General features: G+C 42.7%; 1 protein-coding gene and 1 pseudogene across 1 annotated transcript; both read right to left on the bottom strand.

The window, feature by feature from the left end:
* Positions 1-365: 365 nt before the first annotated feature.
* Positions 366-1660, bottom strand: LOC147974848 (uncharacterized; annotated as a pseudogene).
* Positions 1661-10920: 9260 nt separating this feature from the next.
* LOC125529185 (B3 domain-containing protein Os03g0620400-like) lies at positions 10921-14925 on the bottom strand. The gene is made up of 8 exons (XM_087519565.1): positions 14816-14925; positions 13338-13785; positions 13172-13228; positions 13003-13059; positions 12672-12892; positions 11647-12061; positions 11319-11554; positions 10921-11181 (listed from the first exon to the last, which is right to left on the bottom strand). The coding sequence occupies exons 1-8, from the start codon at positions 14915-14917 to the stop codon at positions 10921-10923; spliced, it is 1797 nt and encodes a 598-aa protein (XP_087375691.1). The 5' UTR covers positions 14918-14925.
* Between the last annotated feature and the right edge of the window lie 750 nt (positions 14926-15675).

Raw genomic sequence — 15675 nt, 5'->3', positions numbered from 1 at the left:
TCTAGTGATTTTCGTAGCACGAGAAGGAGGCGGAGGACAAACCTCGACGTGTGAAATCTAGATGTAAAAAAGTTGGCATTAACAATTCTCCCTTTAATATTTGCTACATAGATGTTGTTGTGCTTTTTTTAACATTACAAGAATCGCTGTGTTACTTTTAGAATTACACCCTCTGATTTGAACTGCAAAAATGTCTTATGTTTAGGAACAGAGGTAGTACAAGATTCTATTTATAGTAAAAATACCCAATAGCATCTTAGACCGGATTAATATCAAGGAACACAAAGACCACTATAGTGGATAAACAAATGGACATAGAATGGCCATTGAAAAAATATAGAAAAATTTATACTAGTCTTCTCCTTTCATCGATTGTACATTGACCTTCGATGATTAAAAATATTGCACTAATCCAACTGCAAAGAAAAGCGACACCTGCAAGCGCCGTCGTCATACCAAGCTTTGAAGACAGCAATAGCCACTCGCCCCTTGAGACGAGAATTATAAATCTCTAAAGCAACATCAGCTGGAGCATCACCCCATGTAAAACAGGTTTGCAATCCATCACCATCGCTTCAAAGGGTTGGAGAACAGGTCAAGCCACGCAACAACAGAGAAGAAGATGTTGAACTCACCTCACCAACAACTAATCAAAAACCTCTCCTCGAAAGACACATTAACTACCAAGATATGAAGGAAACAACAAATTTGAAGACACAAACTCTCACAGGCCATTCGTCGGTGTCGGATCGGATGTCGTCGAGGTAGGGAGTGAGCGAATAGACCCCAACACGCCATCGTCACCACCCACCTCGTCGATGTCGCCGGGGAAGCAAAAACCTAAGAAAAATAAAATGAAACAGACGTATCCCCACTTCTCTTGCCGCCGGCGAGTCCATCGGACGGGGAAGAGGAGGAGGACCGAGGCGGCGACCAAAATTATGGCGGCAGCGGCTAGCACAAGATTCCTTTCTACCATAATAGGAATTATTATGTTTTTTTAGAGCAACATGAATATTATGTTTTCTTTAGGGCTTCAGGAGTTATATTTTTTTAGGCAATACAGGAATTATTATGTTTTTTTAGAATTATCAGAAATTATTATGTGACAGTGTAGACCCCATTTTTTTGTGCCTTTTGCGCATGTTACAGAACTCGGCCCAGTAGCGGCCCATATTGCCAGCCCGTCTCTCTCCCGAGCGCCACAAGTTTTCACGTACATTTATAAATCGCTAAAAAATGTACATTTCTGAAAAAACAAGTTTTCACGTACGAAGATGTTGGCGACGCAGGTCATCTGAGCACTTACCAATTTCTTACTTGCTAAAAAAACTAATTTCCCAAGGTAAAAGGATATGTATTCGACTTGTTTACGGTATTAAATACGTATTCGACTTGTTTATGGTATAAAATACGTATTTGACTTGTTTACGGTATAAAATACGTATTCGACTTGTTTACGATACTAGGATACTAGTATAAAGCCGTACCCTAACTCGTCGCCCAGATCGATAATTTGATTTCTCCGTCTTTGCCTCGGCTCAAGTCTCTCCTTCCTCCCGCGCTCTCGCTGCTCCAAACCAGATTTAGGTTTTCGATCGATTTCCACAGCTGCCGCTATGTCCTCCGTCGAGATCCCGCTGCAGGGCGCGAGCGCCATGCTCGTCATGAACGGATCTTTCACCTTCGTTGTCATGCCCTAGGACGAACTAGATCGAGATTTGGGGGAAGGAGAGTTCTAGAAGAGACGTGTTTGGTGGAAGGAATCAAAGTATATGCTGTATTAGCTTTAGAGTATTGATCAATGATTCATCAGAATAGCATAAGGTTTACAACAGGGATGGCTGGCTTTTATAAGCTCAGCTGGCACACGCTGGAAAGCGACAGGACGAAAATGAAAAGCAACAATAAGGTGAAAACGGCGAGCGATGCGAGCCGTCCATTGTCTTGATGATCTCCTTCCTAGGCCGTCCGATAACTGAATGTTCTGGGGCTTGTTGTGGCCTGACAATGCCTCCCTCTGAAATCGAACTTGTCCTCAAGGAGGTTGCTTACTGAACCAAGCTTGCACTGTCTGCTTGAAGAAAGCCGGAAATGTGCTCTTGATGAAATCAGCGTCTTCCCAGGAAGCATCATCGGGAGGTAAATTCTCCCACTGGACGAGCCATTGAACCATGGGAAGATTGTTGCGGGGAATTTGTCTTGTCTCCAGGACATGGATTGGCTCGGTGCGGATCATGCCGTCTTGACTAACCAGAGGTAGATCAGCGCATGGAATAGCTTGTGGCCCAATGTGCTTCTTAAGCTGACTTACATGAAACACCGGGTGGATGGTGGAGGAGCTTGGAAGAAGGAGTTTGTAGGCTACGTTGCCCACTCGTTTGATGATGCGAAATGGACCGTAGAACTTGCTCTGCAGCTTGATGTGGGTGCGCAAACCGAAGGCATTGAGACGGTATGGTTGCATCTTCAGGTAGACCATGTCGCCCACTTCCAAGGTTCTTTCTGATCGTTTTCTGTCTGCATACTTTTTCATGCGAGCTTGGGCTGGTGTCAGGTTAGCTTTCAATTGCTGCCACATGGAATTTCTCTCAGACAGAAAAGATGCTGCTTCAGTAGTAGCACTTAGGGAGGGCAAGGGTGGGTTGATGTCTGGAGGAGGGTAGCTGTACAGAGCTTGGAACAGCGTCTTCTTCAGTGAGGAATGAAATGAGGTGTTGTACCAATATTCAGCCATAGCAAGGTGCTTGATCCATTTTTTTGGTGCAGTAGAAGTCATGCAGCGAAGATAATTCTCAATACATTGGTTAACACGTTCTATTTGACCATCAGACTGTGGATGGTACGAAGAACTGTATCGCAAGTCAATCCCCATCGCTGAGAAGATGTCTTGCCAGAGCTTGCTGGTGAAGATGGTGTCGCGGTCAGAAACTATAGCAACTGGTGGCCCGTGCAACTTCAGTACATTATCCACAAATGCTCTTGCGATAGTTTGTGCTGTGTAAGGATGTGACAAGGGAATAAAATGTGCAAATTTTGAGAGCCGATCCACCATCATGAATATGACTTCTTTCCCTTCAGACTTGGGCAGACCTTCAATAAAGTCCACGCTGACATGTGTCCATACCATATCTAGGATATGTAAAGGATCCAGAAAACCAGGGTATGGGCAAGTTTCCCCTTTGTTCTTTTGACAAACTAGGCAAATGGTGACAAACTGGTCCATGTCCTTTTTCATGCCTGGCCAATAGAAGATTTGCTTCAAACGATTATAAGAAGCTTTCATTCCTGAATGTCCCCCCACAGCAGAGGAGTGTAGGGCTTGCATTAGTCTGTTCCTCAGTGGCAGGTCTTTGCCCACATAGATTTTTCCCTTGTGTCTGATAATGCCATCTTGCAGTTGGTTCTGGTGGAATGTGTGGTCAGGAGATAGTAGTAATTGTTCCAGTAGCTGCTGGCAGTGGGAATCCTGCTTGTAGGACTCTTCTACAGCTGAGATCCATGTTGGGGTGACCATGGAAATGGCCATGCAGGCATGTTTTCTTGAAAGGGCATCTGCTACTAGATTGTCCTTTCCTTTTTTATATTCCAGTTGGAAATTAAATTCTAGCAGCTTCAACATGAGTTTGTGCTATATGCTATTGGCCAATTTCTGATCAGTCATGAACTGCAAGCTTTTGTGATCTGTTCTGATGATCAGGTCATTCCCAAGGAAGTAATGCCTCCACCTCTTCAAAGCTTCAATGATTGCCAATGCTTCTTTTTCATATGTTGACATGGCTGCATTTTTAGGGCCCAGGGAAGAGCTATAGTAAGCTAAGGGCCTGCCTTTTTACATCATGAAAGCTCCTAAGCCAAGGCCTGAAGCATCAGTTTCAAGGACAAAAGGAGCAGAGAAGTCTGGGAGGGCTAGGACAGGAGCAGAAATCATGGCCTGTTTTAGTTGATTGAAAGCAGTGGTTTGAGCAGAAGTCCATTGGAAACTGTCCTTTTTGAGCATGTCATGTAGGGGCCTTGCAATGGTGCCAAAGTTGTGGACAAACCTTCTGTAGTACCCACATAACCCTAGGAATCCTCTGAGTTTGGTGGGAGTAGAAGGGATTGGCCAGTCAGCAACTGCACTAATCTTGGTAGGATCTGTCTGTACTCCCTCATCAGAAATAATATGTCCAAGATAGTCCACTTGGGGAACAACAAAAACACACTTGCTGAGTTTTGCTACTAGTTTATGTTCTTTTAGGAGTTGGAGGACAATTCTCAAATGTTCAACATGCTCCTCAGGTGTTCTGCTGAAGATTAATATGTCATCAAAGAAAACCAAGATGAACTTTCTCAAATATGGACCAAATATGATGTTCATCAATGCTTGGAAAGTGCCTGGTGCATTGCTCAGTCCAAATGGCATAACCAAAAACTCATAATGTCCAAAGTAAGTTTTGAAGGCAGTTTTTGGTATGTCTTGCTCATCCATTCTCACTTGATGGTATCCTGACCTTAAGTCCAGTTTGGAAAATATCTTTGCTCCATGTAGTTCATCCAGGAGGTCCTCTATGACAAGGATTGGGTATTTGTTCTTAATAGCGGCTGCATTCAATTTCCTATAATCAATGCACAGTCTCCAAGTCCCATCTTTCTTCATGACCAGTATAGCAGGAGAGGAGTACGGGCTTTGACTTTCTCTAATTATTTTGGATTACAGCAACTGGTCAATTTGCCTTTCCATCTCATTTTTCTGCATGTGGGGCACTCTGTAAGGTTTACAGTTTGGAGGAGCAGAGTTTGGTTTAAGGGGAATCTTGTGATCACAGTCTCTCTTTGGGGGAAGAGCCACAGGTTCCTGGAAAACTTCAGGGAATTCTTGCAAAACTGTCTCAAAGGCTGGTTCTACAGGTTTGATTTGTTTGCAATTGAGTGATGTATCTTATGCTAACTGCAACACATATCCAGGAGCCCCACTTAAAAGCAGTCTGTTAAGTTCCACACAATCTATTTCAGCTGCATTAGTAATTGGCTCACAAGCAGGGATGGTCATTGTTGTTGTTTTGTTGTGCTTAATAATTAGTTCCCTTGGGTCATAGGAGAAGGCTACTGGGCTGTGTTGTGCCATCCAATCACATCCCAACACAATATCATGTCCAGGTAAATCCAGAATTCTGAACTGTTGAGTGAATTGTGTTTCTCCTACTGTGAAATTTGTAGTTGGAATATATGAGCCAGACCAAAGTTTACCCCCTCCAGCAACTGATACTGCCCTTGATTTATCCTTGACAATGGTGCAGGATGTTTGGAGGGCAAATTACAAACTCATGAAGGTAGAGTTGCTCCCAGAGTCAACTAATGCAATAGCTGTTTTGCCTCCAATATTGACTGAAATAGACAGTGTATTGACACTATCTGCCTGCATTGCCTGCAATGAAATTTTCATACATTGCTCTTCAGCTGCTCCTTGATCTGGTGGACCAATTTCTTCTAACATTTCCTGATCAGGGGGTGGCTCTTCTGCTTCCTCACCAACAAGCAAATTAATTGTAGGGGCTTGCTTGCACTTGTGCCCATGGAACCAGTTGTCCCCACATCTCCAACACTTCCCAGGTTCTCTAGCTCTCTGTGTAATGGCAGGGGCTTTAAAATCAGTAGGTTTCTCTGTTCCTACTGTAGTGTTTTTGGAAAACACTGGAGTTGGTTTGGCTGAGGTAGAGAACTGCTGAAATTGCTTTTTAGCTGGTGCTCCTTGTTCCAAATCAATTGCCAGCCAGTAGGCATCTGTGAGTGTGACTGGTCTGAGGGGTCTGAGCTGGTACTTAAGTTGGGAGCGCAGCCCATTGACATAACACCTGACAAACCAACTTTCAGATATTTGTGGGTTGTCTTCCTGTACCCCAGCCATGATTTCTTCAAACTGTTCAGTATAGTCAGCTACAGTAGAGGTGTTCTGTTTCAGGTTATTGAAACTGTCAGTGAGATCATAAGAACTGGATGCAGAGAACCTGTGAAGTAGTTCAGTGCAGAGTTGATCCCAACTAGGTTTCTTCTTCAGGATATTGGACCTGCGCAACCACACATCAGCCTTGCCGACGATGTGCATTTGTGCCAAGTTAACCTTGTAATCAGTGGGAGTGCCAGCCATTTGGAAGAACTTCTCACTTTGTCTGATCCAGCCTACAGGATTGGTACCATCGAATGTGGGGAAATCCAATCGAGGGCCTTTTGTGATAGATTTCAGAAACTGAGTCCTCATCTCTTGCTCATACTGTCGGTAGTAGTCTTCCCAGTGTGCATGAACAACAGGTGGCTGAAAATTGTGGAAGGCCGGAGTGTGTGCTGTCCGGTAGGCTGCTGAGGGCGTGACATTTCCTGATTGCCCTTCCTTTCTGTTGTGATCCACAAACCCTGGGGGGCCTGAGGTGCTGGCAATTCTGATAGGTGGTAAGTTGGGAGGTATCTGCAGCGAGATCTGTCTTGTTTTCTCTTATTCCTCAGCAAGGCGTTTGCGCAATTCTTCTGTAGTTGGTCGAGTTTGCGCTTGTTCTGGTACTTTGTCCTGCTGATGGTTGTGCCTCGGGAGGAGCTCGAGGTTGAGGAACTGGCTGTACTGGGGATGGAATTCGAGGCGGAGAAAAGGATTTGAGCACATCAGCCATGGTAGCCAGCTGTGTGTTCAAAGCTGAGACCGCATCCTGTACCCCTGTCATGACTTGGGTCATAGCATCTTACTTGAGGTGGATTGCGTGCACATCCCTACGCAAATCCTCCATGTCGCCGCGGAGCTCCGCTGTTTCTTCTCGGTTTTGCAGCACGTCACCTTTCATGGCTACCAACTCCGCCAGATCTCCGTCATCCATGCTTGGCTTCGAACGCCCCATCGAGATTCCAGGTGGCCGAGAGGAATTTTACAACCAGCGAACTGGAAACCCGATCGGATCTGGAACTCCTGCCGCCGCCGACGAGATTCGCCTCCTTCTGCAACACCACTCAGTGAGAACCTGGGATTTTACCGCCGGAACGATGCGTTCCGGCAACCAGTTCCGACCCTGAGCTGTCGCCGAACAAGTCTACCGCCGCCAGCGCCCTACCCCGCCGCCCGCCGGGTCGCCGTAGGAATTGGGAGAGGAGGGTGGGAAAAAATTTCTCCTACACAGCTCAACTCAACGCCGAGGAGCGGCCTGGCATCTGATACCAATTGTCATGCCCTAGGACAAACTAGATTGAGATTTGGGGGAAGGAGAGTTCTAGAAGAGACGTGTTTGGTGGAAGGAATCAAAGTATATGCTGTATTAGCTTTAGAGTATTGATCAATGATTCATCAGAATAATATAAGGTTTACATCAGGGATGGCTGGCTTTTATAAGCTCAGCTGGCACACGCTGGAAAGCGACAGGACGAAAATGAAAAGGTGAAAACGGCGAGCGATGCGAGCCGTCCATTGTCTTGATGATCTCCTTCCTAGGCCGTCCGATAACTGAATGTTCTGGGGCTTGTTTTGGCCTGACATTCGTGGATCCCGTCCAGCCGGCGCAGATGCGCGACCCCGCCGGGAAGAAGAGAGATCGCTGCGCGGATCTCCTTCTCGCCGACGACTCCGAGGCTGCTGGTTGGTCGTCGGCGATCCTGGACCGCAGCCTCGCCCTGCGCCGTCGGCGAGGCCCATCTCCCTCTTCCTTCCACCGCGGCTGCCTCGTCGTGACGGAGGCGCAGAACAGCCGTGACCAGGAGACAGCTCCGGCAGTTGTCGCAGAGGAGCGGCAAGGGAGTGAAAAGGAGCCCACTGTCGAGGAGCTGGTCTACTGGACGGTCATCTAGTCGTATCAACCAAATCCCCGTGGTCTTCCTGTCGTGATGTCCCAAATCGCCTGAAGAAGGTTCGATCTTTTCCCCTTCTCTTCGTGTTCATTGCAGAGTTTTTTTCAGGCTATATGAATAACTTGCTTTCTCTTGTTTTTCTGTCAATGTCGGAGCACATACAACCGAATTAAACTCACTGATGGCCTTCATGTTGCTGAGTGTTGAGGAGGCAACCAGAAGTAACCGGATTAGAAGTCAAGAACACCTAGCAGGATGTGCTGGAAGGCCAAGGCAGGGAAGAGGAGGCACTGACTGGTGGGGATGGCCAGGAGTTCTTCTACCTAGTTGTCAAATACCTGAATCTTCCAAGTTTTGTAGCAAGAGTTCCTCCTCTGGCTGTCTTTCGATGTGTTTATGCCAATTGATGGGCCCTGTTAGGCTGTTACAGAGTCCGGTTCATGTGTTCAAGTCGATTAGTTAGGATGTAATCGGCTTGTTTTGATAAATAAATTGATCTACTTAAGCTGAGTTGTGATGTGCACTCACATCGGGCTACTGTTTTGTGACCTCTGCAGCACTGGCATTGTCTCCACCGTCTCTGTTATCTTTCACTTTATTCCTCCTTCCTATTCCTCAGTAACTGTTTCAACCCGAGTAACCGCCCTTCATACCTCTGCAGCCGATGTGGCCGTGAGGGTCGGGATGCAGTGCCTAGGTGCTTCTTGGCTAGTGATTCTGGCCTATATGATTATCTCAACATTTGAGAAAAATCCACTGCCTTATTAGATTTATATTATGTCAATTGGTAGGTCATGGTTATATAATGTTTATTTTCTGCATTTTCAGATTTAGAATTTTCAAAGCATTAGTTGTTTGAGACCTGCAATTTTCTGATGGTTGTGATTACGATTTCTCAAGTGACAGGCTTGGTGGGATTTATGAACTGGGTAATGCTCATTTAATATTGTGATCAATTTTTAACTGATTGCTGCGTGAGGTGCCATTAAGGTTCGATCTACTATACTCCATATTGTGAACTGTGATGATTTGATGTTTATTTAGTTTGTACGATTTAATTGAAACTTATCCGAGCACTAGGTTCGATTTCCCCCCTTCTCTTCGTGTTCATTGCAGAGTTTTTTTTCCAGGCCATTTGAATAACTTGTTTTCTCTTGTTTTTCTGTCAATGTCGGAGCACCTACAACCGAATGCGAATTAAACTCACAGATGGCCTTCACGTTGCCGAGTGTTGAGGAGCAAACCAGAAGTAATCGGATTAGAAGTCAAGAACACCTAGCAGGGTGTGCTGGAAGGCCAAGGCAGGGCGTTGACTGGTGGGGATGGCGAGGAGTTCTACTACCTAGTTGTCATCTACTAGAATCTTCAAGTTTTGTAGCAAAAGTTCCTCCTCTGGTTGTCTTTCGATGTGTTTATGCCAATTGATGGGCCCTGTTACAGAGTCATGTTCATGTGTTCAAGTCGATAAGTTAGGATGTAATCGGCTTCTTTGATAAATGAATTGATCTACTTCAGCTCAGCTGCGATGTGATCTCACATCGGGCTACTGTTTTGTGACCTCTGCAGCACTGGCATTGCCTCCACCGTCTCTATTATCTTCCACTTTATTCTGGACTATATGATTATCTCATTTTTTTGGTAAACCCATTGCCTTATTAGATTTATATTAATGTCAATTGGTAGGTCATGGTTGTATATTTTTTTTATTTGCAGATTTATAATTTTCTAAGCATTAGTTGTTTGAGACCTGCAATTTTCTGATTGTTGTGATTAAAATTTCTCTAGTGACAGGCTTGGTGGGATTTATAGACTGGGTGATTCTCATTTAATATTGTCAACTGATTGATGCGTGAGGTGCCATTGTGGTCGATCTACTCTATTGTGAACTGTGATTATTTGATGTTTATTCAGTTTGTACTGTATGATTTATTTAAACTTATTATCCAAGCACTACACAGTATGTAGCCATTTGTTTTATATGATGCTGTGTGTTGACAAGGACACTTATCTATCTTCTCATGTGTAACTGATCTACAGGGTGTCCTATTAGTTCCTGGTAAGCAAATGTAATTGTTTTAGTCTCTCCATCTTGACTAAGCAAATGTTTCATTTTTCTGTTGGGAGTTGTAGTAGTTAAAGTTTATGCACGGTCAAATGTACGAACTAATAATTGCAGTACATATAGGTGTATGCAAAAGTTATAAGTTTAGATTGAAAAAGCTGTGGAATGGCTTGATCTTTGAATACCTTTTTTGATGTATGATACCTAATTTTCACTTACAAAATTGGGATAAACCTCCCCAAATTCTTAGAAAGGTTTCAGAGTTCAGAATATCCTTCATAAGTTGCCCAACATTTTCCTTCTTGAACATGTCTTAAAGTCATGATTTGCACTGTTATATTCACATGACTTCAAAATTACAAGCTTCATATTTTATATTTCTATGATCCCTGATTTCTCTCCTATTTTTCATTTTGTCCCCATAAAGGATTTGAGATGCTTTTGGTTATTTTAGTTCATTTCTTTATTTTTTCTTTGATGCAACATAAGGTTGATGGTGCAACTACCCAGCAATAGCTACGAAATACATCGCCGCATGCAAAAAGATAAATGTATCTATAGTTCTGTCCTAAATGTTCCTAGTTCTCATCTACTCGAATCTTCCAAGTTTTGTAGTAAGAGTTCGATCCTCCTCTGGTTCTCTTCCAAGTGATTAGATAATGACTGAATGTGGTTAGAACCTTGCACCTCCAGTTCTTTCTATTAGATGGATTCCAAGTGGTTCACTTCATCCCTTCATACCTTCATTATGTATTTCTGCTTGATATATAGAAACACAGGGGAAAGAAAGAATGAAACTTGGCTTCTAACAGGAAATTGCAATAACTAGCAGCCACAGCTAGTAGAAAACGATTTTTCATCGATCCAGTAACCCAGCCTAACATCAGATAACTCCCTGAATTACCCAGCTACTACGCTTCTAATAGGAAATTCCAATTGGTTTCTCCGTTACTTCTGAAAGTAGCCACACAACCACATGGTCTATAGATTACAGAAACACGCAAAATACCAGCCGAACAGCCATCAGAGGTTCACTCTCATGTGCTGGAAAGCTAAAACTACTGGTTCTCATGGTGACGAATGATGTCGACCATCATGGTAAGCTTCCTCTGGTCTGTCAACAGCTGGAACAGGCAGATGTCTTGGACTTTCAGGTGTTTGTCGCGGGCACACTTGTGCCAACCTCTCCTGAGAACCTTTGCGCGGCCATTCCTCGGGTGCACCTTGACTTCCCATGCCTTGCTCATCTCTGCCGTCACGAGGGTCACAGTCTGCTCTCCAGCTGCGAGATACTCAGCAGCATACTCCCTGCAAATGTTCTGTTTCCAGACACAAAATGTTGCATTAAGACAGCAGGCTAGCTGAAACATTACCAGGTTCAAGAATACATACAGCGAATAACTACTACTAAATCTGATTGACAGCTGAAATGCGCTCAGAAAAGATGCCGACGTACTACGGTGTACAGGCTGTTGCCAACACTGCTCTTGTTCATTATCGACACGTAAATCGGAACTTTAGACTGAAGGGCGCGAGCTCTCTTGTCGACATTCATCTCCTGCTCCCTGGTCAGGCATGCAGTGGATGATATTACGTAGGGACGTTTCCGAGGCCCTCTTGATTTATCGGACTCGACAGGTCCCTGACGTGCTTCGTGACCATGGCTGCGAACCGAATAAGGCGCATTTCCTCCTGGAAACATTTCTAAAACGAATCAGAAAAGAGAGAACTGGAAGTGTACCAATTTGTTTCAGCCTACCGAGGGCATCTTTATGTACCATCACCTGGTTCCTTCCTAACACAGGTTGTCGAAGTTGCCTTTGCCCTGGTTCTACCATCAGTTATGCATGCTCTTTTAGGGGTAGCTGAATTAACCCTTGTTTTGCCATGAGTTGAGCTTACTCTTTTAGGACCAGTTCCGCTTCCACCGGAATGCAGCATTGATTTGCGAAGTAGATGTACTCTAAGTGAGAATGTTCTCCCAGTGCCCTTCATTCTTTCAAAGATGCAGATATCTCCCACCTGTACTCGGGTGTCGCAAACAAACTCTAACCAACCAGGCCCACAAAGGATGGACCCGTGTGTATCTTTCCTAATGTAAAATCTGGGATGCCACTTCTTGCTCTTGCCGGGGCGTTGCAGTGTCACAGTTTGACTTTTAGATGGTAAGTGTTCAACTGCATAACCTTTGGGAATGACCTAATTCCAGATGGCACAGTATCAGTGACAAGATCAACAAATATGATTAGGCTGGGATCAGTTCATACAGAGAGCAACTCCAGCCTGATGTAAAGTGTTCTATTTGCACAGAAATTTTCCATTGAAGCACATGATTTGTCAAGTAAGTTGACTGCATATCCTAGATCATTTATGCTCTCAGAAAAAATGTGATGCTAGTTCCAACACATTACCAACTTTACAAGACAATCTGAACACATTGCTTACCTGTACATGATAACTTAAACATCTATCTTGTAGAACTTCGATAACTGCATTTCATGCATATCTAACTTAAAGATGCACAATGTTCCCCGGCTAGATGCTACAATATACAATATATTTTAGTATCTGAAAATAGAACTGTCTTCATTTTACTGAATTCAAATAATTATCAGTGATTCACTTTCCTTTTTCTTCATGCAATCAATATAAAAGCACAATTATATCAAATATGCAATGGACCAAAATGCTCATACAGAAATCTAAAAATTAAGTATTTAAACATTATGAACGACAACTTTGGCAAAAGAGGACAGTAAAACATACAAGAGCAGAAGTTTGTGACTTGAAAGAGGACAGTAAAACATACAAGAGCAGAAGTTTGTGACTTGACATAGCTCGGCTTCATGACAGCCACGAACACAGGAATTTCAGCTCCAACATCCTGGATAAGCGTAGTTACTTTCTCATCCTGTACTCTGGATAGAGTTCTTCCCCGAGCTAAGACATAATCTTGCCGTGAAGGTGTGTGGCCATCATCTAGCTCAAAATATGATTCGTGTTCCGAAGGAATGTCCTCAGTGCCTTCTTCTGTACAGATGTCAACAGTGAAAACGTCAATAATAAAATCTAATAGAGAATGTATTTTCAACACGTAATTCAGAAAGTAATGCTAATGCAGAACAGAATCAAAATATAACCTGAATCCCTAGATGAGGAGTATTCTATGTCTGTATTTGCAGGCTCAGTTTCTTCTCCTGTACATAGTCTCGATGGTGAAAACGGTGACAATAGGATATAATATAAGTTCTATTGTGTACACATAATTCAGGAAGTAATGTTAATGCAGAAAAATGATCAGAATGTAACCTGAATCCTCAGACGATGAGTATATTGTGTCTGTATTTTCGTTCTCAGTGTCTTCTCCTGTACATAATCTCAACAGTGAAAACGACGGCAATATAGTTATAATATAAAATGTCATGTGAACAGATAACTGAGAGAACGTCAGTGCAGAAGAGAATCAAAAGGCAACCTGAATTCTCAGGTGAGGAGTAATTTAAGGCTGTCTTCGCTGCTTTTCTAGGATGGCTTGAGTTACCCCTTCCACACGTAGCAAACCTTTTGCTTCCTGATGATCTTGTGGCATTATCACGGGAGCCATTTGAAATATTAACAGAATCCACACCTCTTTCTTCAGCATTACAAGCAATGTTGATGCCAGGGCAGAAAAAAACCTTTTCGCAATCATCAGAATCAAGGACCAGAACCTCAAAACGGGATTTCTCAATGTGACGAAACAGCAGTGAATCATTCTCTATTATGTGAAGTTCATCTATAAATGCCTGCCATCCACGGTGGATGACTGTATTACCCATAAGCTTGGAAACTTCAAAGACATACATATTACCATTAGAAGATTCTAGTTCGATGGTTCTTGAGATCTTTCCTCCGAAATTATCTATGAACTTCTTTGGTATGATCTGAAGAAAAAAATATGTAAACATGTTGGTATGAAGTATAAACACAATAATTTCATAGTTTCCGACAGTGATGACTGCAGCGAAAAATACGATAAAGATGCAGTGTGAGAACTATGTTCTAATAGACTAGTCAGGAAATAGATTAATAAATGAAGCTTGATTACATGATTAATATTAATCAAAAGTTCACGATGAAACGATGCATGATTAACTTTGAAATTAGAAAACACACAATGTTGATCGTCATCTTGAGGTTTAAAGTTCTTTTGCTGCAATGTTTCTGCCTTACAGGAATAATAACTGCTGGACACTGGAACCAATAAGTTTAACTACAGATTTTGCTCATTAGCAATATGTTCAGTATCTATTCACTTCTTTCTATTTGTTTAACAGCAGAACTGCCATTAGTTCAACCAACTAGTAGGCAACTATCAGTGTCAAAAAAAAGAAAAATATTACTCCCTCCGTTCCTAAATATAAATCTTTTTAGAGATTCTAATATAAACTACATACGAAGCAAAATGAATGAATCTACACTCTAAAGTATGTTTACACACATCCACATGTAGTCCATATTAGAATCTCTAAAAAGACTTATATTTAGGAACGGAGGGAGTAGTAGGGAACTATTCAGCACAAACCTAACTAACCCTGCATGTTAGCGGTGAACAAAAGATAAATAGAGCTTGATTACATGACTAATATTTAATATTAACAAAAGCTTCACAATGGTAAGACGCATGATTAGCTTCGGTAAAAAGCACCACTCCAATTTTAATTGTCATCTTGAGCCTTGAAGTTCATTTGCTACAACGTTTCAGCCTTACAGGAATAACTGCTGGACTGGAATCCATGAGTTTAGCTACAAAACTTATTAACAATGGCACAACGCATGATTAGCTTCAGAATCTATTCACTTCTTTCTATTTGTTTAACAACAACTGAACTTCCATCAAGTTTATCCAACTGGTAGGCAACTATCCATCACAAACCTAACCAACCCTGCATGTTAAACTGTGAACAGACTTACCATGCCGTGTCTAAAATCAGCACCCATGTGCCTGCGGAAACACTTCATCTTTTCATCCAAATGGTCTGCATATCTCTTGCAACAGTCACAAAGTTTCTCCATCTGGGATGCTGCTAATCCAGTCCCGTGAACTGAAATTTGCAGCTAATGTCAGTTGCACATTCAACAAAGCAATGAAAAATCAAACTCTAATGTCAGTCTGACGGGGGTAATTTCTCCCTCCTAGAGAGTAAGATTGCTCTTGTGTTATGTCACTCTTCACACATTCTTGTTTATTCTACCTTCAAACCCCAAAAATATATATGCACAGAATCTTCCTATTGAAAAATTGTAAATAGTACAGAGCTAAAAACTGTAAATATGCACAGAATGTTTCTGCAGCAAGGAGAGACAGCAAGTAGACTCAGGTGCGAAAGTAGAAACACCAGTAAACGATCGAACAAATCAAAGCAAGTAAATATGCTTTTTATATGCTGACATTCAACAACTTGGGTTTTTTTTCCTCCAAAAAACAACAACTCAGATTTTAGTTTTTAGAGTAAAAGGGATGAGTAGGACGCATGGCAGAGGAAACACCTTACATTTGCAAAGAAGCTCCAAGAGATACAAATGGCGATTGAGAGAGAAAACCTCAAAGCTGCTGATTACGTATGCTGGTAATCATTCATATCGGTCTTGAAAATGTATTAAAAAACATGTCTGTGTTGAGAAAAACCTTGAAGAAAGGCAAAAAAATATATCTTGAAATGGAGTATATGCTTTGGCGCAGCAGAGATGAACAATCTTGAAGAAAGGCAGTGATACCTGGCTTTTCAAAGATGCCTGCACCAGGATTGCTGCTGCTCTAGAGCCAGAGTGCA

This window comes from Triticum urartu, chromosome 4A, assembly GCF_056163025.1.
Source record: "Triticum urartu cultivar PI428250 chromosome 4A, HENAU_Tu73, whole genome shotgun sequence".
Classification (NCBI taxonomy): Eukaryota; Viridiplantae; Streptophyta; class Magnoliopsida; order Poales; family Poaceae; genus Triticum; species Triticum urartu.
The sequence above is the reverse complement of the archived record's forward strand: the minus strand, read 5'-3'. Positions and strand labels throughout refer to the sequence as shown.

Bases quoted from the DNA above. Each gene is read 5' to 3' on its own strand.
- LOC125529185 (XM_087519565.1), bottom strand. From the start codon at position 14,917: ATGGAGAAACTTTGTGACTGTTGCAAGAGATATGCAGACCATTTGGAT. The intron at 13,060-13,171 runs GTTACATTCTGA...GACTATGTACAG, and splicing joins CTCATCGTCTGAGGATTCAG to GAGAAGAAACTGAGCCTGCA. The intron at 12,062-12,671 runs GTATGTTTTACT...ATCTGGAATTAG, and splicing joins AGTCACAAACTTCTGCTCTT to GTCATTCCCAAAGGTTATGC.